General features: G+C 44.0%; 1 protein-coding gene across 1 annotated transcript in view; it reads left to right on the top strand.

Annotated features, from left to right (window-relative positions):
• Window positions 1-24,404, top strand: part of LOC137299329 (tetratricopeptide repeat protein 21B-like) — a 130,161-nt gene that overhangs the window by 104,026 nt on the left and 1,731 nt on the right. The window contains exons 23-28 of the mRNA XM_067967987.1: window positions 4,196-4,346; window positions 6,785-6,946; window positions 13,512-13,710; window positions 15,111-15,335; window positions 17,439-17,559; window positions 21,625-21,692. Of these exons, the coding sequence (XP_067824088.1) occupies window positions 4,196-4,346; window positions 6,785-6,946; window positions 13,512-13,710; window positions 15,111-15,335; window positions 17,439-17,559; window positions 21,625-21,692 (926 nt within the window). The remainder of the gene's footprint in view (window positions 1-4,195; window positions 4,347-6,784; window positions 6,947-13,511; window positions 13,711-15,110; window positions 15,336-17,438; window positions 17,560-21,624; window positions 21,693-24,404) is intronic.

Here is a 24,404-nt window from a genome sequence, read left to right on the forward strand (position 1 = left end):
TTTTCTATTCCTCCTGCCAAAGTGGACAAGTTCACATTTTTCCACATTATACTCCATCTGCCAAATTTTTGCCCAGTCATTTAACCTATCCATATCCCTTTGCAGACTCCTTATGTCCTCTTCACAACTTACTTTCCTACCTACCTTTGTATCATCAGCAAATTTAGCAACCATACATTCAGTCCCTTCATCCAAGTCTTGATATAGATTGTAAATAGTTGAGGCTCAAGCACTGATCCCTGTGGCACTCAACTTGTTACATCTTGCCAACCTGAAAATGACCCATTTATGCCTACTCTCTGATTCCTGTTAGCTAACCAATCCTTTATCAATGCTAATATGTTACCCCCTGCATCATGAACTCTTATTTTGTGTAGTAGCCTTTGATGTGGCACCTTGTCAAAAGCCTTCTGGAAATCCATGTACACCACATCCACAGGATCCCCTTTATCCATGTTGCTTGTTACTTCCTCAAAGAACTAATAAATTAGTCAAACACAATTTCCCTTTTCCAAAGCCATGTTGATTCTGCCTGATTGCATTGAGATTTTCTAAGTGCCCTGCTATAACCTCCTTAATAATAGATTCTAGCATTTTCCCTATGACAGATGTTAAGCTAACTGGCCTGTAGTTTCCTGCTTTCTGTCTCCCTCCTTTCTTGAATAGAGGAGTTACATGCGCTATTTTCCAATTTGATGGGACCCTTCCAGAATCTAGGGAATTTTGGAAAATTAACACCAATGCATCTACTATCTCTGCAGCCACTTCTTTTAAGACGCTAGGATGAAGTCTGTCAGGACCTGGGGACTTGTCAGCTTTTAGTTCTAATATTTTTTTTCAAAACCCTTTCCCTGGTGATTGTAAATGTTTAAGTTCCTCCCTCCCTTTCACCTCTTGATTCACAATTATTTCTGGCATGTTATTTGTATCATCTACAGTGAAGGCTGTATTCACATACAATTCATTGTATGTGAATTGTTTCTGAAAGATAGAACTGAAGTTTGCAGCACCGAAGATGGTCATTCGGCTCATCATGTCTGTGCCAGCTCTTTGCTAGAGCAATTCCCATTGCCCTGCTTGCTTCCCATGGTTCTGTATCTTCCTCTGCTTCAAATATAAATTCAATTTTCTTGTAGAAGATACAACAGTCTCTGCCTCAACATACGGCGAATATTCCATGCTTCAGCAACCACCTGTCTAAATAAATATCTCTTAAACTACCTCCTCACTCTCTCAGTGACAATAGATGACTTCTCATCACCGATTCCCAAATACAGGAAATACTCTTTCCCTATTCACCCTATCAAAACACTTTATCATTTTACAAATGTCAATTAAATCTCCTCAGCCTTCTCTGCTACAGTGAAATGGTCCCAACATCTCAAGATTCGCCTCATACCTCAGAGTTCTGCAATCTCTCTCCATTTAAATAACATTCTGCTTTTCTATTCCTCCTGCCAAAGTGGACAAGTTCACATTTTTCCACATTATACTCCATCTGCCAAATATTTGCCCAGTCATTTAACCTATCCATATCCCTTTGCAGACTCCTTATGTCCTCTTCACAACTTACTTTCCTACCTACCTTTGTATCATCAGCAAATTTAGCAACCATACATTCGGTCCCTTCATCCTTTATTGGTCCCTTTATCGTTACCCATCGCTGGCATCATCCTGGTGGAAACACGTTGTACGCTCCCTATGGCTTTAGTCCTTTCAATAATGGAACGTACAAAACTTCACACGATACTCTTAACCATTGTTTACTTCTGCATTTTGTGCCTCTAATTATGAAGCCCAAAATTCTATTGGCCTTGGTTAGGGCTTAATCGACCTGCGCTCGCACTTTCAAACAATTATGTATTTGAATCCCGATGTTCCTCTGTTCATTCACACCCTTCAGTATCTTTCCATTACTCCCATTGCTTGTGTTTTTTTTCCCAAAATGTGTTACCTCACACTTATTCACATTAAACTGCATCTGCCACCTGTCTGCCCATTCTGTTAACCTGTCTATGCCATCAAGTCTTTTACAGTCCTCTTCGCTGTTTGACAAATCTCGTACTTTTGTGTGACCAGCATATTTTGGGATTGTGTCCCTTGTACCCAAATCCAAAGCACCTATATATACACCAAGAACAAAAGTGGACCTAGCACTGACCCTTCTCTATTCTGAGCAACAGTCATTTACCCCAAATCTTTGTTTTCTGTCTGTTAACCAAAGCCCTGATTTTAACATGGGGCGGGAGTATGGGATGCGGGGGCTGGGCCTGGAGAGAAGCGCCCATGACGGCACCAGTGGAAGGCCCAAGCCAATTAATGCCTGGGCCTCATTTGACTGTGGCAACGCTGACTCCCGCCTGAAGTTGGCGGGAATGATGTAGAGGCCAGCAGGCAGGATTTCAGGCAGCAGGTGGTCGCCTCCGGGAACCCGAAGGAACGGTCACCAACAGTCCAGTAAGTCAATGAGGGGAGGTGGGGTAGGGCTTTGTGGTCGGGGCAGGGGAGGCTCAATGTTCCTCCTGGCCCAGAAGGAAACCTTTAAAATAGTATCAAATACGAACACACCTGGGCCTCTTCTGGCCAGAAACCCGCCTCCGGCAATGGGTATCGCAACCGCAATCCTCAGGTCCGAATGACGACATCGAATCCTGACATTTCAATATTAATGAGGCCCCCTGCCTGCCTGCGGTGGGCGGCCTCGAGGCTACTGAAAACACAGGAGTTAAAATGGCGGCTTCGCGAACGCATCAAGATCACAGCGGGTAGCGCCCTACTACCAGTTTAACCTCCCCCCCTGCCCCCCGCCCCCCCCCCCCCCCCCCCCACCCACACCATCCCGCCAGACATGTAGGGTTAATATCGGCCTCAACTTTCTATCCCTGCTGCAATATTTCTTCTTATGTCATATGTCTGAATTTTTCTGACAAAAAATAGTAAATGGTATGAAAACATTAATCTGGAATACTACGTTAAGGGAACACAGGTCATTTTAGGACTGCTATCAGGAAGTTCTTATTCACACAAAGAGTGGCTAACGCTTGGAATGGACTCTGGGCAGAGTAGTACAGGCAAAAGCTCTGGACTCTTTTAAGAAACGATTACATTCCGGAGGGGTAGAATGTATGGTCATTCCGGATGGATGGATTATGATAGGACAAATGGCCTTTCTGATCTGTAATTAACTTGTGATTTGTGTTTTTTTTTATTCGTTCACGGGTGTGGGCGTCGCTGGCGAGGCCAGCATTTATTGCCCATTCCTAATTGCCCTCGAGAAGGTGGTGGTGAGCCGCCTTCTTGAACCGCTGCAGTCCGTGTGGTGACGGTTCTCCCACAGTGCTGTTAGGAAGGGAGTTCCAGGATTTTGACCCAGCGACAATGAAGGAACAGCGATATATTTCCAAGTCGGGATGGTGTGTGACTTGGAGGGGAATGTGCAGGTGGTGTTGTTCCCATGTGTTGTTCCATTGGTCTTGAAATCAGTAACATTGGGGGTGGTGGTATAAATTAAGGATTAGTACCAGAACATAAAGTAGGGGGGGGGGGGGGTCAAGAAGCATTTTCTTCAGGCAAAGGTTTATTAGTCTATGGAATGGATTACCGCAAGTGATGGTAGAAACCATGCTAATCATGCCCTTTCAGAAAAAAATAGATTAACATGAAGCAGTAAACTATTACAGGGTGTGGGGAAATAGGATTAGAGTGCATACCTCTAATGTAGAGCTAGCATTAGCATAGGCACATTGGGCTGTATGGACTCCTTCTGTGGTCAATTTCCTCTGATTCTGTGATGCAGGCCAGTTAAATAAACTTACATATCTTGGCCTGAGATCTGTATATTGCTGAGCTCTACCATTTATCATAGAATCATACAGCACAGAAAAAGGCCACTCGACCCATCGTGCTCTTTGAAAGAGCTATCCAATTAGTCCCGCTCCCCTGCTGCTTCCCCATAGCCTTGTAAATTTTTTTCCTTTTCAAGTATTTATCCAATTCCCTTTTGAAGGTTATTATTAAATAGTTGATATTATGTTGTACTTGGTTCGTTCCCAAGGTGGATGCTCTGTAAGTGCAGTCCACCCTGTTCACTGAATCATTGATTTGCTAGAACATTTTTATTTCACTATGAACGCTATGTTAACGTGTTTCTTTTCTCCACCACTCCACCCCCCCACCCCACCCCGCTTTTTGGCAGACAACTTCTTGGTCTTGAGCAAGTTAATTAAGTTGTTCAGAAAAACAGGCAAACTTAATAAAGCTCCAGAGCTTTTGGAGCTACCCGAGAAGAAATCGTCAAGGACAGTTGTGGAACCAGGGTTCAACTACTGCAAAGGCCTCTACCTCTGGTAAATGAAGACTCAATGAAATGTGATGTAATGCATGTTTGCTCCAAAAACAACCTAGAATAAGGTATTGAAAATCTTGCCCATGGGCCACATTCAAGCCCCGAAGCCCCCGCAATCTGTCTGACAAAGCCTAGCCATTTCAATCCTATTTGCACTGTTTCTTGTTCACTGGTTTATACTGTTTGGATTTTGTGGGCCTACAGGTTTGGAAAAGGTTGTTCTTAGTCCCATTGCCTCATTGGTGAATGAATCCAAAATCAGATGTGTTCGAATCTGCAATTTGAGATAAATGCAAATTGTGGGGAAATATAGATTAAATCTTTAAGGGACAGACATTCCTGATCAGAATGGCCCATTAATGCTTTTATCTGGGATGTTGGAAAAATGGGCAGAGACCCATTACTCTGAGTCTCTGTCCCAATAGCGCCTGACGTACATTTCCACCTTGGTCATGGGTCAGGAGAGAGTATGGAGTTAGAGTCAGGCAGCAGCGTTCAGATCACGTGCAAGTGACATCAAAATGCCTTCTGTATCATTTTCTGGCCAGGGCAAATTTAACAGTCACCCAGATAAAAAGGGCAGTAAGAATTGTTTGGCTGCACTGAAAACTGCAAACACTTTAAAGGAGCATCGAGCAACATTCTTTTTCTGTTCTTTTAAAGTGCCTAGAAAGCCAGCTTTCAATCCAACTTTTGACCTGAATTTGCCCTTCATTGTGTTGGAACAAGAATTTCTAGGATTGCTTTGGGGGGATATTTGCAATCTGCCACCATCCCCCTTACACAATGGGTATCTCCATTGGGATCCCACTGTATTTTTTTTGTATTACTTGGAGGAAAAGGAGAAGGATGAGCAGAAACTCCAGGATGCCAGGAAACATCGCAGGAGGAGGGCTCCTACCCACATGTTCCCAGCCAACCAAATCTATGATACCCGACAGAATTATCTGGACCGGATTGAAGAACAATGCCTTTGCAGGCTCAGATTCATTGGGGAGGTTATCACTGAATTGTGTCACATGCTACAGGGGGACTTGCAGCTGAACGGAAGAACAGACATGGTGCTACCAGTGGCAACCAAGGTGACAGCTACCTTGAGCTTTTTGCCTCAGGCTTTTTCCAAGAGGACCATCGAAGGAGGCGACTGATGCACTGATTGACTAAGCAAAACTTTCCCGGTGAACGAGAGACCAACGAGAAAGACCAGTAGGTTTTATTTTCTGACGGCAGGTTTCCACAAGGTCCAGGGTCTGATTGGTGGTACGCATACAGGTTTACTTGCTCCTGTCTACAGCAGTGCCCCATCCACAATCCACAAGGGATTCCACTCAATCAACGCCATATGTATGTGACCACCAGCACGGAATATTACAAATGAAAGCCTGCTTCCCTGACAGGAGTCACGATGCCCTTCTGTTATGCCAGTCCACATATCTCCATTGTTTGCTGATACCCAGCAAGGCTTGGTTCCTGGGTGAGCATGGTTACCCACTGCAGCAGTGGCTTATGACCCCCGTGCAGCTTGCAGTGGCAGCATTGCAATAAAGGTGCAACAAAGTACTTGCCTTCCACAGATCCATTACTGAGCAGCATTTCCGAATCCTTCAGCGGTCGGGAGGGCTATTCTTCCATACAGCACCGCATATGTTTGAAGGATTACTGTAGTCTGCTGCAGTCTACACAAACTACTCCTTGAAAAAGCATTTGCATGATGCCCCAGAGCAAGACCACTTTGAATAACAAATGGAAGACATTGCAGTGGAGCCTGAAGAGAGCATGCAGTATTGCAAGCACCTTCGCTATCTGCAAGAGTCATTCAGCCATTCAACAGACCTTGAAAGAGGCAGGGGCAGTACAATTAACTTTGCTGCCCCAGGGCTCCTAATCCTGATCACTATCCAGTGACTTCATCTGAAAAGTCAGTGTGTTTGGAAGGAAACTTGCCCTCCTTATCTGATCTGGCCTATACGTGATTCCAGTCCCACACCAATGTGGTTGACGCTTAACTGCCCTCTGGAGTGGCCTAGCAAGCCACTCAGTTGTATCAAACTGCTACAGGGCAACTAGAGATGAGCAATACACGCTGGCCTTGTCAGTGACACCCACATCCCGAGAATGTTAGATGAGGACACGATGGGGCTTGGCTATGATTCACCCCATTGCTGAATGGACTGCCAATTTACTATCTCAGTGAGTATTCTTCACACACACACAAAGATCAATCATTTGGACAAAATACCAGAGGGTGGATGGTGCCTGTGCAAGCAGTTCCTCGTGTGAGTCAGTGCCTACAAGGGAGAAGGAGACAAAATTAGAGGGGAAAAAATGTTTAACTTTAGAACGCCTTGAGAACTTTGCCACTGTTTCTGAAATGGTCACACAAATCAGCATTACACTGCAGACAGCAACTTCCAAATGATATTATATTTCTGTTGACAGGTATACAGGGCAGCCAAACGGAGCCCTGAAGCATTTTAACAAAGCACGAAAGGACAGTGAATGGGGTCAAAGTGCAATTTACAACATGATCCAGATATGCCTTAACCCAGACAGTGAGATCGTAGGAGGCAATGTGTTTGAAACCCTGGATGAAGACTTCAGGTTCAGTGAAGACACCTTATTACATTTCATTTTCTGCCTAAACGTTTGACATAACCTGATAGAATTTTTTGATGAGGTAACAGAGAGGGTAGATGAGAGCAATGCAGTTGATGTGGTGTATATGGACTTTCAAAAGGCGTTTGATAAAGTGCCGCATGGTAGGCTTATTATCAAGATTGCGGCCCATGGAATAAAGAGGACAGTAGCAACATGGATACAGAATTGGCTAAGTGACAGGAAACAGATTAGTGGTGAAAGTTTGTTTTTCGGACTGGAGGGAGATGTACAGTGGCGTTCCCTGCGGTCGGTGCTGGGACCACTGCTTTTCTTGATATATATTAATGACTTGGACTTGGGTGTACAGGGCACAATTTCAAAATTTGAAGATGACACAAAACTTGGAAGGGTAGTAAATAGTGAGGAGGATAGTGATAGACTTCAAGAGGATATAGACAGGCTGGTGGCATGGGCGGACACGTGGCAGATGAAATTTAACGCAGAAAAATACGAAGTGATACATTTCGGTAGGAAGAACAAAGAGAGGCAATATAAACTAAAGGGCACAACTCTTAAAGGGGTACAGGAACAGAGAGATATGGGGTATATGTGCACAAATTGTTGAAGGTGACAGGGCAGGTTGAGAAAGTGATTAAAAAAGCATATGGGATCCTGGGCTTTATAAATAGATGCATAGAGTGCAAAAGTATGGAAGTCATGATGAAACTTTATAAAACACTGGATCGGCCACAACTGGAGTATTGTGTCCAGTTCTGGGCACCGAACTTTAAGAAAGAGGAGAAGGCCTTAGAAAGGGTGCAGGAGAGATTTACTAGAATGATTCCAGGGATGAGGGACTTTAGTTACGTGGTTAGACTGGAGAAGCTGGGGTTGTCCTCCTTGGAACAGATACGGTTGCGAGGAGATTTGATAGAGGTATTCAAAATCATGAAGGGTCTAGATAGAGTAGATAGAGAGAAACTGTTCCCATCAGTGGAAGGGTCAAGAACCAGAGGACATAGATTTAAGGTGATTGGCAAAAGAACCAAAGGTGACATGAGGAAAAACTTTTTTACACAGCGTGTGGTTAGGATCTGGAATGTACTGCCTGAGGGGGCGGTGGAGGCAGATTCAATCATGGCCTTCAAAAGGAAACTGGAAAGGAAAAAATTGCAGGGCCACGGGGTTTGTGCTGGGGAGTGGTACTAGCTGGATTGCTCTTGCATAGAGCTGGCGCGGATCGATGGACCGAATGGCCTCCTTCCGTGCTGTAACCTTTCTATGATTCTATAACCACGTTGTCTCCGATGAGATGTCCGACTATGATAATAAATATGATCACCACAACAATGATAAATCATTCAGACTGATCAGTATATGAAAAAGAAGTTAAGGTTTTGAGTAGAATCTATTGACAGAGAGTCCCGAGTGAATCATTGGCCTATTTTTTCCCTTTCAGGTGCTGGCCAAGTTGCTGTGCATTTTGGTTCATTTTGGTGCAGTTTTGCTTCTTATCCACCTACAAGGCACAAGTCAGGAGTGTGATGGAATACTCTCCACTTGCCTGGATGGGTGCAGTTGCAACAACACTCAAGAAGCTCGACACCATCCAGAACAATCAAAAGCAAAATACTGCAGATGATGGAAATCTGAAATAAAAACAGAAAATGCTGGAAAACCTCAGCAAGTGAGGCAGCATCTGTGGAGAAAGAAAGAAAGCTAACGTTTCAGGTCGAAGACCTTTCATCAGAACTGGAAGATGTTAAAGAGTTAAAGTTTTTAAGCAAGTACAGAGCCTGGGAAAGGGCGGGGGAGGGGGCTGCGGGAGGGGAGGGCAGGAAAGAACAAAAGGGAATGTCTGTGATAACTAGAGGGCACGAGTGATTAAATGACAAAACGGATGATGGTGCAAGGCAAGGAGGGTGGTAATGGGACAAGTTAAGAAACAAAAGATCGGTCTAGAGGAGCTGTAAATGGCAAACAGGAGAACCATAACCAGCAACTGCAGTCCAAAAAAAAATTTTAAAAAATGAAAAAAATGGAAGCAGTGGTTATGACCTGAAGTTATTGAAATCAATGTTGTAAAGTGTCTAAACAAAAGATGAGATGCTATTCTTTGAGTTTCTGTTGAGCTTCATTGGAACAGTGGTGTAAGAGGTCAAGGACAGAGAGGTCAGATTGGGATTGGGACGGGCAATTAAAATGGCAAGCGACTGGCAGGTCGGGGTCACGCTTGCGGACAGAGTGGAGGTGTTCAACGAAGCGATCACCCAATCTGCGTTTGGTCTCCCCAATGTTTTTTTTTTATTCGTTCATGGGGTGTGGGCGTCGCTGGCGAGGCCGGCATTTATTGCCCATTCCTAATTGCCCTTGAGAAGGTGGTGGTGAGCCGCCTTCTTGAACCGCTGCAGTCCGTGTGGTGACGGTTCTCCCACAGTGCTGTTAGGAAGGGAGTTCCAGGATTTTGACCCAGCGACGATGAAGGAACGGCAATATATTTCCAAGTCGGGATGGTGTGTGACTTGGAGGGGAACGTGCAGGTGGTGTTGTTCCCATGTGCCTGCTGTTCTTGTCCTTCTAGGTGGTAGAGGTCACGGGTTTGGGAGGAGACTGCATTGTGAGCAGCAAATACAGTGTACTAAATTGAAAGAAGTACAAGTAAACCACTGTTTCACCTGGAAGGAGTGTTTGGGGTCCTGGACGGTGAGAAGGGAGGAGGTGAAAGGGCAGGTATTGCATCTCCTGGGAAGGTGCCGTGGGGAGGAGGGTGGGTGTTGGGGATGATGGAAGAGTGGGCCAGCGTGTTGCGGAGGGAGCGGTCCCTTCAGAATGCTGAAAGGGGAGAGGAGGAGGTGATGTGTTTGGTGGTGAGATTAGGCTGGAGCTGGCGGAAATGGCGGAGGATGAAACATTGAATGTGGAGGCTATTGGCATGGAAGGTGAGGACAAGGGGGACCCCATCTTGGTTCTGGGAGGGAGGGGAGGGGTGATGGCAATGTCAGGGTTGGACCTGAGAGAATGGAATGCTGCAAGTTCAGAGGGAGGAAGGTTAGAGTGAGTGAGGGCAGTAGAGAATTTGAGATGGCTGATGTCACACTGACAGTTCGCAATGAAAAGATCAAGAGAGGGAGAGAGGGTAAGAGTCCAGGTGGAACGAGAATTCTAAAGATGGGAGAAAGAGTCTGCTGGGCGGGGGGTGGGTGGGGATGACTCCTGGCCAAAGAAGTGGGCGCGGAGGTGAAGGCGATGGAGGAAGAGCTCAGTATCTTGTCGAGCTCGAAATTCATTGAGGTGAGAGCGTAAGGGGATGAAGTTAAGGTCTTTGCTGAGAACTGATCGTTCGGGGTCAAAGAGGGGAAGGTCAGAGGGAATAGTGAAAACGCGACAAAAGGGTGAGATTGGAGGTAGGGATGGGGTCATGACCCCACCACCAAACATCAAGCCATAGTTTCCCAGACTGTCACTGACCTCATCTCCTCTGGAGATCTTCCCCCCACGGCCTCCAACCTCATAGTCCCCAACCCCGCTTCTACCTCCTTCCCAAAATCCACAAACAGGACAGCCCTGGGAGACCCATTGTTTCAGCTTGTTCTTGCCCCACAGAACTTATTTCCTCCTACCTCGACTCTTTTTTCTTCCCTTGTCCAGTCTCTTCCGACCTACATCCGTGACTCTTCCAACACCCTCCACCATTTTAACAGTTTCCAGTTCCCTGGCCCTGACCGTCTCCTTTTCACCATGAACGTCCAGTCCCTCTACACCCCCATCCCCCACCAGGACGGCCTTCTTCCTTGAATGGAGGCCTAACCAGTCCCCATCCTCCTCCGCCTGGCTGAAATTGTTCTTATGTTGAACAACTTCTCCTTTGACTCCAGTCACTTCCTCCAAATAAAAGGTGTCACTATGGGAACCCTCCCTCACCTCTTTTTCCAGTACATTGATGACTGTCTCAGTGCCATTTCTTGCTCTCGCCCTGAACTGGAAAATTTCATCAACTTTGCTTCCAATTTCCACCCTTCCCTCGCCTTCACATGGTCCATCTCCGACTCTTCCCTTCCCTTCCTTGACTTCTTCATCGCCATTTCTGGGGATAGGCAGTCAACCAATATCTATTATAAGCCCACCAACTCCCACACATACCTTGATTACACTTCCTCCCACCCCACTTCCTGTAAGGACTCTCCGTCTCCGTCGCATCTGTTCTGATGATGCCACTTTCCACACCAGTGCTTCCGATATGTCTTCCTTTTTCCTCAACTGAGGATTTCCCTCCACTGTAGTTGACAAGGCCCTCAACTGTGCCCGTCCTATTTCCCGCACTTCTGCCCTCACCCCTTCCCCTCCCTCCCAGAACCATGATCGGGTCCACCTTGTCCTCATCTTCCACCCCACCGGCCTCCACATTCAAAGTATCATCCTCCGCCATTTCCGCCACCTCCAACACGATCCTACCTCCAAACACATCTTCCCCTCCCCTCCTCTTTCAGCAATCCGAAGGGACCGCTCCCTCCGCGACACTCTGGTCCACTCTTCCATTGCCCCCAACACCCATCCTCCTCCCCATGTGAGCGCAGGAGATGCAACACCTGCCCTTTCACCTCCTCCCTTCCCAGCATCCAGGGCCCCAAACACTCCTTCCAGGTGAAACAGCAAGTTACTTGTATTTCTTTCAATTTAATACACTGTATTCGCTGCTCACATTGGGGAGACCAAACACAGATTGGGTGATCGTTTTGCTGAACACCTCCGCTCAGTCCGCAAGTGTGACCCTGACCTGCTGGTCGCTTGCCATTTTAATTCCCCGTCCCACTCCCGCTCTGACCTCCCTGTCCTCAGCCTCTTACACTGTTCCAATGCAGCTCAACGTAACTCGAGGGACAGCACCTCATCTTTCGTTTAGGCACTTTACAACCTTCCGGACTCAACGTTGATTTCAGATCATAACCACTGCTCCCATTTTTTCGGACAGCGGGTGCTGGTAATGGTTCTACTGTTGCCATTTACAACTCTTCTAGATCTATCTTTTGTTTCTTAACTTGTCCCATTGCCATCCTCCGTGCCTTGCAACATCATCCATTTTGTCATTTAATCACTCTTGCCCTCTACGCTATCACAGACCTTCCCTTTTGTTCTTTCCTCCCCTCCCTCCCCCCGCCCTTTCCCAGGCTCTGTACTTGCTTAAAAACTTTAACTCTTTAACATCTTCCAGTTCTGACGAAAGGTCTTCGACCTGAAACGTTAACTCTGTTTCTTTCTCTACAGGTGCTGCCTCACTTGCTAAGCTTTTCCAGCATTTTCTGGTTTTGTACCATCCAGGACAAAGCAGTCTGCTTGATCAGCACTTCCTAGCTCCCTTGATAGCTCACGCATTGCGTGGTGTGATGCTGAGTCCTGCGGACCAGGAACGTACCAGATTCGATCTCTGCCCCACGCTGGGATAGCTGATTTCAACCAAGGCAGTATAGATCATTCTCCAGTTCATGCTGAGTTGGTTGATCTCAGTCAAGACGACAGTGGGTCAATTAACTCAGGCTAGCAAGGGGAACAGTACCCATCATCAGTCACTATAAGAGATGCGGGATAAGTGGTGTAGTCAGGAAAATAAATTGTAAAGAACCTGGCCAAGCCATTATTGTTGAGTAAATTATTAGTTACTAAAGTTATTGACATAACTACCATCATCATTTTGGGCACTGGGCCCCCTCCCCAGCCCAAGCAGTCCTTTGATTTTGCACAGGAATTCCTGTTCTCCCTGAATCAAAATCACAATAACGGTACAGGATATGTTTCTTTTTCAATTTCGTCCTCTCCCAAAGACATTGGGGTAGATCTTGACTTTGTGCGATAGAGTAACATGGGTGATAGCAAATCTGCAGCCCGTTTTACATCTCTCCCGGTTTTTATTTCCATTAAAGTTAACGGAAATAAAAATCCGTTTTACTCGTTATCACCTGTTTTACACTATCGCAGAAAGTCAAAATCTACCCCCATTGGCTCCCTCACTGGGCTACAACCACAGGCATCCAAAGTACATCACCCAAAGGACCGTTATATACGTGTAAGCCTTGTGTCAACAACTTATCAGACTGTGGAGAGAGTTACAGCTAAGTTTGGCCCTGTCCTCGTCTGGTGTTCACGTTTGCACACTTCCCATACGGGGTCTTTGGATAGTGATTTGAAGAGGAATCTCACATCATATGGAACTTATATACACATATATATGTTATACAAGTTATATATATAACTTATATAAGTTATAGATTACTGTAGCCTAGGAATTAAAGTGATCCTATAATATTCGCCTGTCAGCTGTTTTAAACAGGCATTCACCTGTTCATTTTAAATGAGTTGCAATGAGATCAGTGGAACAGGCTCGAGGGACTGAATGGCCTACTCGTGCTCCTTTGTTCCTATGAGTCAACGCCTCTGCTAAAATAGGGAATGTCATACAAACGCACTAAGCATTCATTCCCTAATATCACCATCAGTAATATCTAGGCTGAAGTTTCTGAAAATTGTTAAATGTGTCTTTTTTTTCCTCTTAATAATTTTTTAAAAAATGGAACAGTGGAGAGTTGACTGAAAAGAAGGAGACAGACCAGCTTGCAATAAGGACAGCAGAGAAGCTGCTGAAAGAGTATCATCCTCAAACACAGCAAGAACAGGAGCAACGGATATTGCTGCAGAACATCTGCCTGATGGCCACTAATGATCGATCCAACGTGGAAAAGGCCCTTGACGTATTCACAGAAATGGCCGCAGCTAAGGTGTGCATTGCAGTAGCGATAACATGGAAGGCCATGGAGGCCAACTCAGTTCACAGCTCGGTGACAAGCAATAGAAAGTAGTTAGTACGCTTTATTAGATCCCCCACCAATTTTAGTTTGAAAGTCAACCATTTAGTATTCATTTATTAAACAGCATCTTGCGTTAAAAACCACTGTGTAAATGTTAATGCACTTTAATGAGATACAGTACTAGCAACTGGAGACTTTTGTTCCTCATATTCTAATGATTTGTTTTGCCACTTTTCTCTCCTCCTCATCTCTTGCATGCATTAATTGGCGCTGGGGTACAGTTCCATGGGTGTCGCAGAATATCAGATCATGAGAATAATCACTCAACACACACACACACGTACACACACAAAACACACAAACAAACAATCTCACACACACAAACAAACAAAAACACAATCTCACACACACACAAAAACACACACCCACTCTCTCATACACACAAAACACACACACAAACAAACAAAAACACAATCTCAAACACACAGCCAAAACACACGCGCACACTCACACATATTCCAGCAGGGGTCACTGGATAGCAATCAGTAGCAGTCACCATCTTGGCTGATTTCCTTTTCTTTAGCTCAGGGGCCCTGAGGCCAATTATAGTGCGAACCAGACTGAGATGAGCTAATTCGACACAGACCAGAAATTGAACTTGGGACCTAGGAACATAGGAACAGGAGGAGGCCATTCAGTCCCTCGAGCCTGTTCCTCCATTCAGTGAGATCATAGCTGATCTGTATCTTAACTCCATCCACCTGTCTTGGTTCCATAATTCTTAATACCCTTGCCGAACAAAAATCTATCAATCTCAGCTTTGAAATTTTCAATTGATCCCCCCAGCCTCAACAGGTTTTTCGGCGACAAAATTCCAGATTTCCACTACCCTTTGTGTGAAGAAGTGCCTCCTGACATCACCCCTGCCTCCTGACATCACCCCTGAACGGCCTCACTATAATTTTAAAGTTATGCCCCCTTGTTCTGGACTCTCCCACCAGAGGAAATAGTTTCTCTCTTTCTACACTATCAAATCCTTTAATCATCTTAAACACCTCAATTAGTTCACCCCTTAATCTTCTATACTCAAGGGAATACAAGCCTAGTCTTTGCAACTGGGGACCTTCTGGTTTATATGCCTTTACTAATTGCTCCATCGGAGTAACTTGGCAGGTAATACTTGAAATCATTGTGTTTGTGCTCAATGGCACTTTTTTTTTGCTTAATAGCACATCTCAACAATCAGAACATAGATCAAAGATTTGTTTCTTTCTGTTGATTATAACTCAATAATGATGTGAAATATTATCTATCATCCTTGCTAATATTTTATGGCATTGCTTCTTCCGAATTTTTAAACATTTTTTTAGAAAGACCACGTGCCTTCACTCCTGGCTGTAGCTCAAGCCTGCATGGTCCTGAAGCTGATTCCTCGGGCAAGGAACCAGCTGAAAAGAATAACAAGAATAAATTGGAATTTGAAGGATGCTGAGGAGTTCGAGAAGAGCTGGCTTCTGCTGGCTGATATTTACATTAAAGCAGGAAAATATGACCTTGCAACGGAATTGTTGAAACGCTGCTTGCAGTACAATCAGGTGAGCTGGTGCTGGTAAAATTAATAAAAGTGTGCCCAATACCGTCCTCATTAAGGAACAATCTGAAAACACCTAGTTTATCTGTACAGTTGTGAAAGGTATGTGCATCTTTGTGAAATAAATATTGATAACAGGCTTGGAGATAGGAACATAGGAACAGGATTAGGCCATTCAGCCTCTCGAGCAAGCTCCGCCATTCAATTAGATCATGGCTGATCTGTACCTTAACTCCATTTACCTGCCTTAAGCTCCATGTCCCTTGATACCCTGACCTAACAGAAGTCTATCGATCTCAGTCTTGAAAGCTCCAATTGTCCCAGCATTTTGGAGGTGAGAATTCCAGATTGCTACTACCCTTTGTGTGAAAAAGTGTTTCCTAATTTCCCTCCTAAATGGCCTAGCTAATTTTAAGATTATGTCCCCTCATTCTTGATTCTCCCATCAGAGGAAATAGTTTCACTCTATCTACCCAATCGAATCCTTTTAACATTCCTTTTAACCGCGATCAAATCATCTTTCTATACTCAAGGAAATGCAAGCCATGTTTATGCAACTTATCCTCGTGATTTAACCCTCTAAGCCCAGGTATTATTCTGATGAATCTGCACTGCATCCAATATATCCTTCCTGGGGTGCAATGCCGAAAACAGAACACAGTGCTCCAGATGGGGTCTGGCCAAGGCTCTACACAATTGAACATTAAGAGCTAGTAGGGTGAACCCTTCAAACGTTCAATCCAGTAAACGTAATGGCCATGATGGTATTGGTGCTAAGATTCTCAAAAGTTATATCTAAGGAGCTGGTTCTCCCTTTAGCCCATCAGTTTGAAGGGGTCCCTGTGAACTGGGGTTGCTGCATTTGATTGAAATTAGTGACCTTCGTACCTATCCGCAATCATGTCTGTTGCTCCTGAACTTAGCACAGCCCAAAGGAAATTGGTGAACTCGTTGGCGCTAGCTTACTAGAGTCTATCCTTTACAATATCAAAGAGATGTGGTCCTGCTGTTAATCCTACAAGATCACGACTAGAGCAGTACCACAAAAGTTGCTTGTAGTTAAGCCAGCTATCCACGTTTATAGCAGGGACACAAAAAGACGCTGCATTTGCAACTTGCAGAAATACCATCCTGTATGAGTCCAAAAATACTCACGTCTTCTCTTGCTTCCAGAACTATCTTACAGATGGTGTCATTACCCAAAGTTCCGTTCTATATAAACAAAAGTTTTCAAACTTTTACTTGCTGAAGCAAGATGGTTAGAGCGATCCAGAGGTGGGTGGGGGTTTCTGGCATCCCATAACTACCTTCCACATCATATCTGTCCTTATTCATTTCCTTCCACTGCACCCTGTACGTCACCTAATACACCGAACAAAATGAAGTATACCTATTCATCCAACAATATGGGACTTCATTAGTGATTCCATGTTATGTTAACAGTACATAATGTAATCAAGAAACATGGTTGTGAATCAATTAGCAACAGAAAGCTCCTAATATAAATATGGTTTTCTTTAAAAAATTTGAATTTGGTCTTACCATGAATTGGCTGGATTTAAAGTTGGTCTAACGCATATTTTCAAAGTACCTTGCTTATTCTTGTTTACAAACATACGAACAATGACAGACTGGGAAAGACCCTTTGGTCCATCCAGCCTGTCCCACACAACTGCAATGCCTTGTGCATCACAATATATACACTCCCCACCCCACCCACCCCACCCCACCTGAAAGCCATGTGATCTCCTGGGAGAGGCAATAACACAGATAAAAGGAACATTAAAATATCTCTTCTTTCAATCGGCCAATTAGGGGGAAGAAATCTGGAAAATTCCTCTCCGACCCCCCCCTTAGGCGATCGAAACTAGACCAGGAAATCACTCTGGTTTATATTGGTTTATTTTATCTTAAATTTGTCGTGCACAAAAATAGCAGCTGTACTTCCCTTCATTACAACAGTGACTACACTTCAAAAGTACTTTGTTAGCTGTGAAGCGCTTTGGGACGTCCTGAGGTCGTGAAAGGCGCTGCATAATGCAAGTTCTTTCTTTACTTCTTTAAATCTCATTGTAAACAAATCTCAGTTCCTTTTTTATTTGTCCAGTCTTGTTGTAAGGCATACGAATACATGGGGTTTATCATGGAGAAGGAGCAGTCCTACATGGATGCAGTTACAAACTACAAGTTGGCCTGGAAGTGCAGCAATGAGGCAAGCCCTGCCATTGGTGAGCTGATACATCTCTTGCTGTTAACTGGCAATTTTAAATTAGTAGCATGGACAGCGTCAATGATAATATCATGGGAAAACAGAACTAGGTACATGTCAGGAAATTTAAACCAGGGAATTTGATATTGTCAGATTGGAACTCCAGTTTTTCCAGATCCCTGAATTTGACTTTTGGACTCAGATTTGTTGGCATTACAAACAGTTCTAGGGACAGGTGCAGGAATGTCACAACACTTATCACTGTTGCCACCCGAAATAGGAAAAGATAACGTCCAATTCAGAATCCAGATTGATCCAAAATGGGAATATTTGGAAAAATACAACAGATACAAAGTGACACATTAATTTTGATTCAAATGGCATATGGACATTGTCTGTGTTCTGACAGAACATTGACAGCATTTTACTCATCCACTGCCATCCATTATTTTTCATAATGATCTTAATGATGGAAAAGATCGCCAGTAATATAGATTGAAGAGGCTATTGGGTATGATTACTGTGGAAAATCAGTGGCACATTATTTACAGCAAGATGCAATAAGAAAAATTACTCGTTCTAAAGCAGAATTAAAGAGTGATTGGGACCATTTTACCAACAGAGAACTTAAAGGCGCTCCCCACACTAAGCTGCTGGGAAAAGCAAGCACATCAAAACTGAGGAGAGCAGGCCTCAATTTGAGTCTGTCTGTCACATTCAGCCCCTCCATAATGTAGGCTGACAGTCCAGTGCAGTACTGAGGGAGTGCTGCACTGTCAGGGATGGTGGCTTTCCGATGAAACGTTAAACCAAGGCCCGCTCGGGGGATGTAAAAGGTCCCATGGCACTACTTCGAAGAGAGCAGGGGAATTCCCCCTGGTGTCCTGGCCAATATTTATTCCCTGAATCAACATAATTAAAAACAACAGATTATCTGGTCATTATTTCATTGCTGTTTATGGGACCTTGCTGTGTGCAAATTGGCTGCCACATTGTCCTACATTACAACAGTGACTACATTTCACAAGTGCTTCATTGGCTGTAAAGCTCTTTGGGACATCCTGAGATTGTGAAAGGCACTATCTAAATGCAAGTTCTTTCTTTTATACTATTCCCCTGATGCATTCTTTTTCCTTAAACTCTGTTTCTGGTGCCGTGGCGATAACTGCAAACTGCAGCCACTCATTTGCTACCTACCAGCTCTGCCGAGACTAATTGTGGGAAAGCCACAATTTTATTTCCCATCCCTACTTGTCCTGAGAAAGTGGTGGTGGTCATTCAGCTTGAATCACTTCGGGTCTATTTCAACTTTTGGGCGACCGACCTGTGGAAGCGCGCTGGTCAGTCGGCCAGCCGTTCTGGTGGCAAAGGAGGCCCTGCCCCATTTAAATTTGGCAGGCGTCCCGGTGCAGCTCACCGGTGGCAGACGCCAGCCAAGTAAGTTGAAGGGTGGGAGGAGGTTGTTCGCCGGGCGGCAGCGGCCCAGATTATTTTTGTTGGCCTCGGAAGGAGCACCTGCTTCTCCAAGGTGTAAGATTCTCAAAATTCACAGATCCCCCAAAACTCGGAGAAAAACCCTAAAGAAATTCACCTTTTCCCTGAGTGTGGAAAAACTTTGGCCCTTGACTAAAATCCTAAGATGGAAGGATAGGTGAGAGGTCACTAGATGAATCCACAACCCACACAGTGGAATGTGGGAGAATTACTGCTTCAGACATGTCTCTGTTTTAATGCAAAACCTACAGCAGGTGGTCAACACTCACTGCCATTGAAAGAGGCAACTGCTCCAGACATGGTGGGGCCATGTCTTTGTTTTAAAGCAAAACCGATCAGCACCTAGGACGTTGGATACAAAAGGAAGCCTTGTGTGACAAGCTCTAAAAATCGGAATTAACAATGACCCATCGCGAGAAGCAATTGCAACATGATGAGGGACCATCAAAAAGCCATGAAAGATTCTTAAGGACTTTGTAAGAACTGTTTAAACAGACATGAAGCCTTTTTTTAAGTGACGAAGACCATTGTAAGAGGGGGATATAGAAGTGGAAACTCAAAACCTCTCTCTCTCGCTCTCTCTCTCTGGTTCTTGCTGGCGTTTGTGTACTGCTTGTCTTGTTCTGCCTGTCTCTGGAAGGAAGAGCAACTTCCAGCGAACACCAAGGCGAGGGGGCAACAGGAAAGCAGTTCGACAGGGAAGGTCAGCAGCTCTAGAAGCAGGCCGACACACAAGAAGAAACCAGAGCAACAGCCCCAGTGACCATCAGACACCTCGCGGCAACAAGGGCCTTACGAAACAACCAACCGAATATTGCCACCAACCAACCGGATAATATTGGGCCACCACGACCAAAGAAAACCAACTCGGGAGAAAACCGAAGATCCGCAAAGTTTCCACTCTACAATCTATTTCTGACTTACCTCAGGGTGAATTACTGTCAAGGATTCGTTTGATGAGCATTATCTCTGGCCCTTTAGAGTCTAACTTAACTAGTACAGTGGGATTGCGAGGGGTGAGATATCTTTGTACTGTAATTTCCCTCGTGTGTACCGAAGTGTTCCCCATTTTATCAGTGTGTTAAGATTGTTGTGTTGTATTTTCTCTCTTGAATAAAGATCAAAGTTTCTTGCACCAAAACCAGTTGTCTGCTACACTTTGTCACAACCCCCAAATAAGTCCAAGTCCAGGGAGTGGGAGCGATTCGAACTGCTCAGAAGTCAGAGGCGAAGCTGACACACACCACCACCCCCTACAAAGGCCCTCAAAAATAATTTGACACTTACCTTTGGCGGGCCTCTTCAGTTCCATCGCTTGTGCACTGCAGATGCATTTTTTTGGATGAGATGTTAAACTTAAAATGGATAAGTCACACAAACATTTTTTAATATTTCTTTTTGGATGTGGCGGCATTTATTATCCATCCCTATTTGCCATAGAGTGGAACTAGTGTTACATGTAGGCCAGACCAGGTAAGGGCAGCTAGTTCCCTTCCCTGAAGGAGGGACATGAGTGAACCAGTTGGGTTTTTATGACAACCTTCCTGGTCAGTTTTCTGGTGTTAGCCCACAAATAACCAGATTTATTGAATTCAGTTTCACAATGTGCCCTAGTGGGATTTGAACTCAAGCCCTCTGGCTTGCTAGTCCAGTACCGTAACTAGTAGGTCACCATAGCCATGATAAGGAAAAGATTTGGATCACTTTGTGTTTAGAATCCCAGTCATCATTTAGCACCATCACATGGGTAAAGTAGCATGGCACACTTTATTACAATAATTTAACCAGTTGCTTAGTTTTTAACTTATATGGTTACTTTTGAACTTCTGTAGTTAAACTATTTGGGTTCATTGTTTGAACTTAAATTACTAATCAGTGAAGTGAGGGGTAAGAGTCAGGCATGCAAATGATGCATTGACAGAAATATGTCAATTTCAGTTCGTCATTTTGTCTTAACCTCTGTTTTATTACTTTTTTTTGGTGAGTTTTTTGAATGTGATGTTGGTTGTTTGTGGGGAGGGAGGGCCTTTTTTTCCATTTTGGTGCCAGGTATCAGCATCGGACACTCCCAGGTACAGCACTGCCGGCTGCAAAATTAAAAACTCCCCTCTGCCCAGCTCCGACAGGTGCCAACCTCAGAAAAATCACCCTACACTGTAGCCAACGTGACATTTTCCTTTTTTCACACCACACCATCCTATTGGTCTCTGGTGGCGAGTGCCCATGGTGCCTAATTACAGCCAAATTAGCACTGTAGATGAGCAGAGTGTCAGTACTGGGTTTAACCAGGACCTTTACAGCCAACCATGAAAAGAAACGTTGATGAAATGAGTCTGGGGTGGAAGGTGTACCAATCTGCTGCATCACTCAGTCCTCTCACTTAATTGGATTTTTATTTGCAGGGCTATGGGGAAAGAGCAGGGGAGTCGGACTAATAGGATAGCTCTTTCAAAGAGCCGGTACAGGCATGATGGACCGAATGGCCTCCTTCTGTGCCGTATCATTCTATAATTCTAAATTTGAATAGAGGATAAATGAAGATCTCTGATAATTCTAATAGTCTCTCTATCTTTCTCTTTTTTCTGTGTAGGTTACAAACTCGCTTTCAACTACCTGAAAGCAAAAATGTACATGCATGCAATCGACATTTGCCACAAGGTTTGTATTATATGAAGAGGTTTTAAACAAAAATGTATTTATTTTCTAAAAAGCTGTAGTTGGATTTTATTACCTTGGTAGCACAGAAGAGCCTTTTTCTAAAAGTCTTTGATATACTACAGCCTTTGATGTAATACGCATTGCTTACACAAAATAAAATCCAAATACTTTTTCTTGTAACTCCTAAAGCAGATGTTAATAAGGGATAATTTTATGACTTCATGATACCAACAGGGAACCCCACCCAAAGGGAGCACATATTTGAAACTAAGGCATATGCTGCTCATGATTTTTACAACGGCCTCATTCTGTGCTGTAAAATTCGATGTTGACTGAAACTGAAACATGAGGATGGTGATGTAAACCTTCTTCTAGCCAATTTCCAGAACCCAGAATAGATTGCGTGCAACCTTCACTTTTTAACATGTTAGGTGCCGAAATCATCTGTTCCAGGAAATTTTGTATGTTTCCTTTCCTGTGCACAAATGATTCATGCTATGCAGTTAACATATGAGATGGCTTTTGGAGACTTCTACATAGGCTGATTTTCTCAGAAGCCGGTCATTAACAATAATACAAATCAAAAATACAGTCAGCTTCCTAAAACATTCATACGAACAATGACGGACAGGAAAAGACCCTCTGGTCCATTCAGCCTGTCCCAAACAATTGTGATACCTTGTGTATCATAACACACTCTCCACCCCATTCAAAACTATATGAACTCCTGGGAGAGGCAAAAAAACCCAGATAAAAACCCAGGCCAATTTGGAGAAAAAAAAATCTGGGAAATTCCTCTCCGACCCCCGCCTAGGCGATCAAAACTAGTCCAGGAGATCACTCTGGCCCCGATAATTCTATGTATTACATTACCTACTTTTTGTACAAGGTGATCTCCGCCCCTGCTAGAAACAGGTCCAGCTCTCACTTGAAGGAATTCAACGTATCAACATCCATGCATATTCCAGGGATCCACTGTTCTCTGGGAAAAGAACCACCTCCTGACATCTAACCTAGATCTGGCCTTATACAACTTAAAATTGTGACCCCTGGTTCTCCCTAATCTATTTAATTGGAACAAACTTTCAACTCGAACACAATCTATTCTCTTCATCATCTTATAAATCTCGATCAGATCACCCCTAAGTCTATGCTTCTTTACGCCGGATGTAGTTGAGCATCATCTACAGTCCTGACACTTGCACAAATCTTAGTATCATCTGCAAATTTGCAGATCGTGCCCCCTACACCTACATCTAGATCATTAATAAAAATAGTAAACAGCAACGGACCCAACACCGATCCCTGCGGGACACCACTGGTGACCGATCTCCAAACAGATACATGTCCATCTACAACTACTTTCTGCCTATGGCCTTCTAGCCAGTTCTCAATCCAGCTCAATATATTACCACTAATACCAAAGGCTTCGATTTTGTAGCGAAGCCTCTTGTGCGGTACCTTGTCAAACGTTTTATGGAAGTCTATGTAGACATTGTCTACTGGGTTTCCCTCATCCACCATCTTCGTGACGTCTTCAAAAAATATAATCAAATTTGTAAGACATGACCTTTTTTTGAAGCCATTTTGGGTTTCCCTAATATGTCAAGGTGCGCACAGGGTAAGATAAGGCGGAAAAGGAAAGCTTATGTCAGACACCGAGAACTCAATACTACAGAAAGCCTAGAGGAGTATAAAAAGTGCAGGGGTGAAATTAAAAAGGAAATTAGGAAAGCAAAGAGAAGGCATGATAAAATATTGGCAAGTAAAATTATGGAAAACCCAAAGATGTTTTATAAATACATTAATTGCAAGAGGATAACTAAGGAAAGAGTAGGGCCTATTGGAGACCAAAATGGTAACCTATGTGTGGAGGCGAAAGATGTGGGTATGGTTCTTAATGAATACATTGAATCTGTCTTCACAAAAGAGAGGGATGATGTAGACATTGTAGTTAAGGAGGAGGGGTGTGAAATATTGGATGGGATAAACTTAGTGAGAGAGGAAATATTAAGGGGATTAGCCTCTTTAAAAGTAGATAAATCACCAGGGTCGGATGAAATGTATCCCAGGCTGTTAAAAGAAGTAAGGTAGGAAATAGCGGAGGCTCTGACCATCATTTTCCAATCCTCACTGGATACAGGCATGGTGCCGGAGGATTGGAGGTCTGCTAACATTGTACCGTTGTTTAAAAAGGGAGCAAGGGATAGACTGAGTAATTACAGGCCAGTCAGTCTAACCTCGGTGGTGGGCAAATTATTGGAATCAATTCTGAGGGACAGGATAAACTGTCACTTAGAAAGGCACAGAGTAATCAAGGACAGTCAGCATGAATTTGTTAAGGGAAGGTCATGTCTGACTAACTTGATTGAATTTTTTGAGGAGGTAACAAGGAGGGTCAATGAGGGTAATGCATTTGATGTAGTCTACATGGATTTTAGCAAGGCTTTTGACAAGGTCCCACATGGCAGACTGGTCAAAAAAGTACAAGTCCATGGGATCCAAGGGAGAATGGCAAGTTGGATTCAAAATTGGCTCAGTGGCAGGAAGCAAAGGGTAATGGTCGATGGGTGCTTTTGTGACTGGAAGGCTGTTTCCAGTGGGGTTCCGCAGGGCTCAGTACTAGGTCCCTTGCTTTTTGTGATATATATTAATGATTTGGACTTAAATATAGGGGGCATGATTAAGAAGTTTGCAGATGATACAAAAATT

This window comes from Heptranchias perlo, chromosome 2 (genome assembly GCF_035084215.1).
Source record: "Heptranchias perlo isolate sHepPer1 chromosome 2, sHepPer1.hap1, whole genome shotgun sequence".
Lineage (NCBI taxonomy): Eukaryota > Metazoa > Chordata > Chondrichthyes > Hexanchiformes > Hexanchidae > Heptranchias > Heptranchias perlo.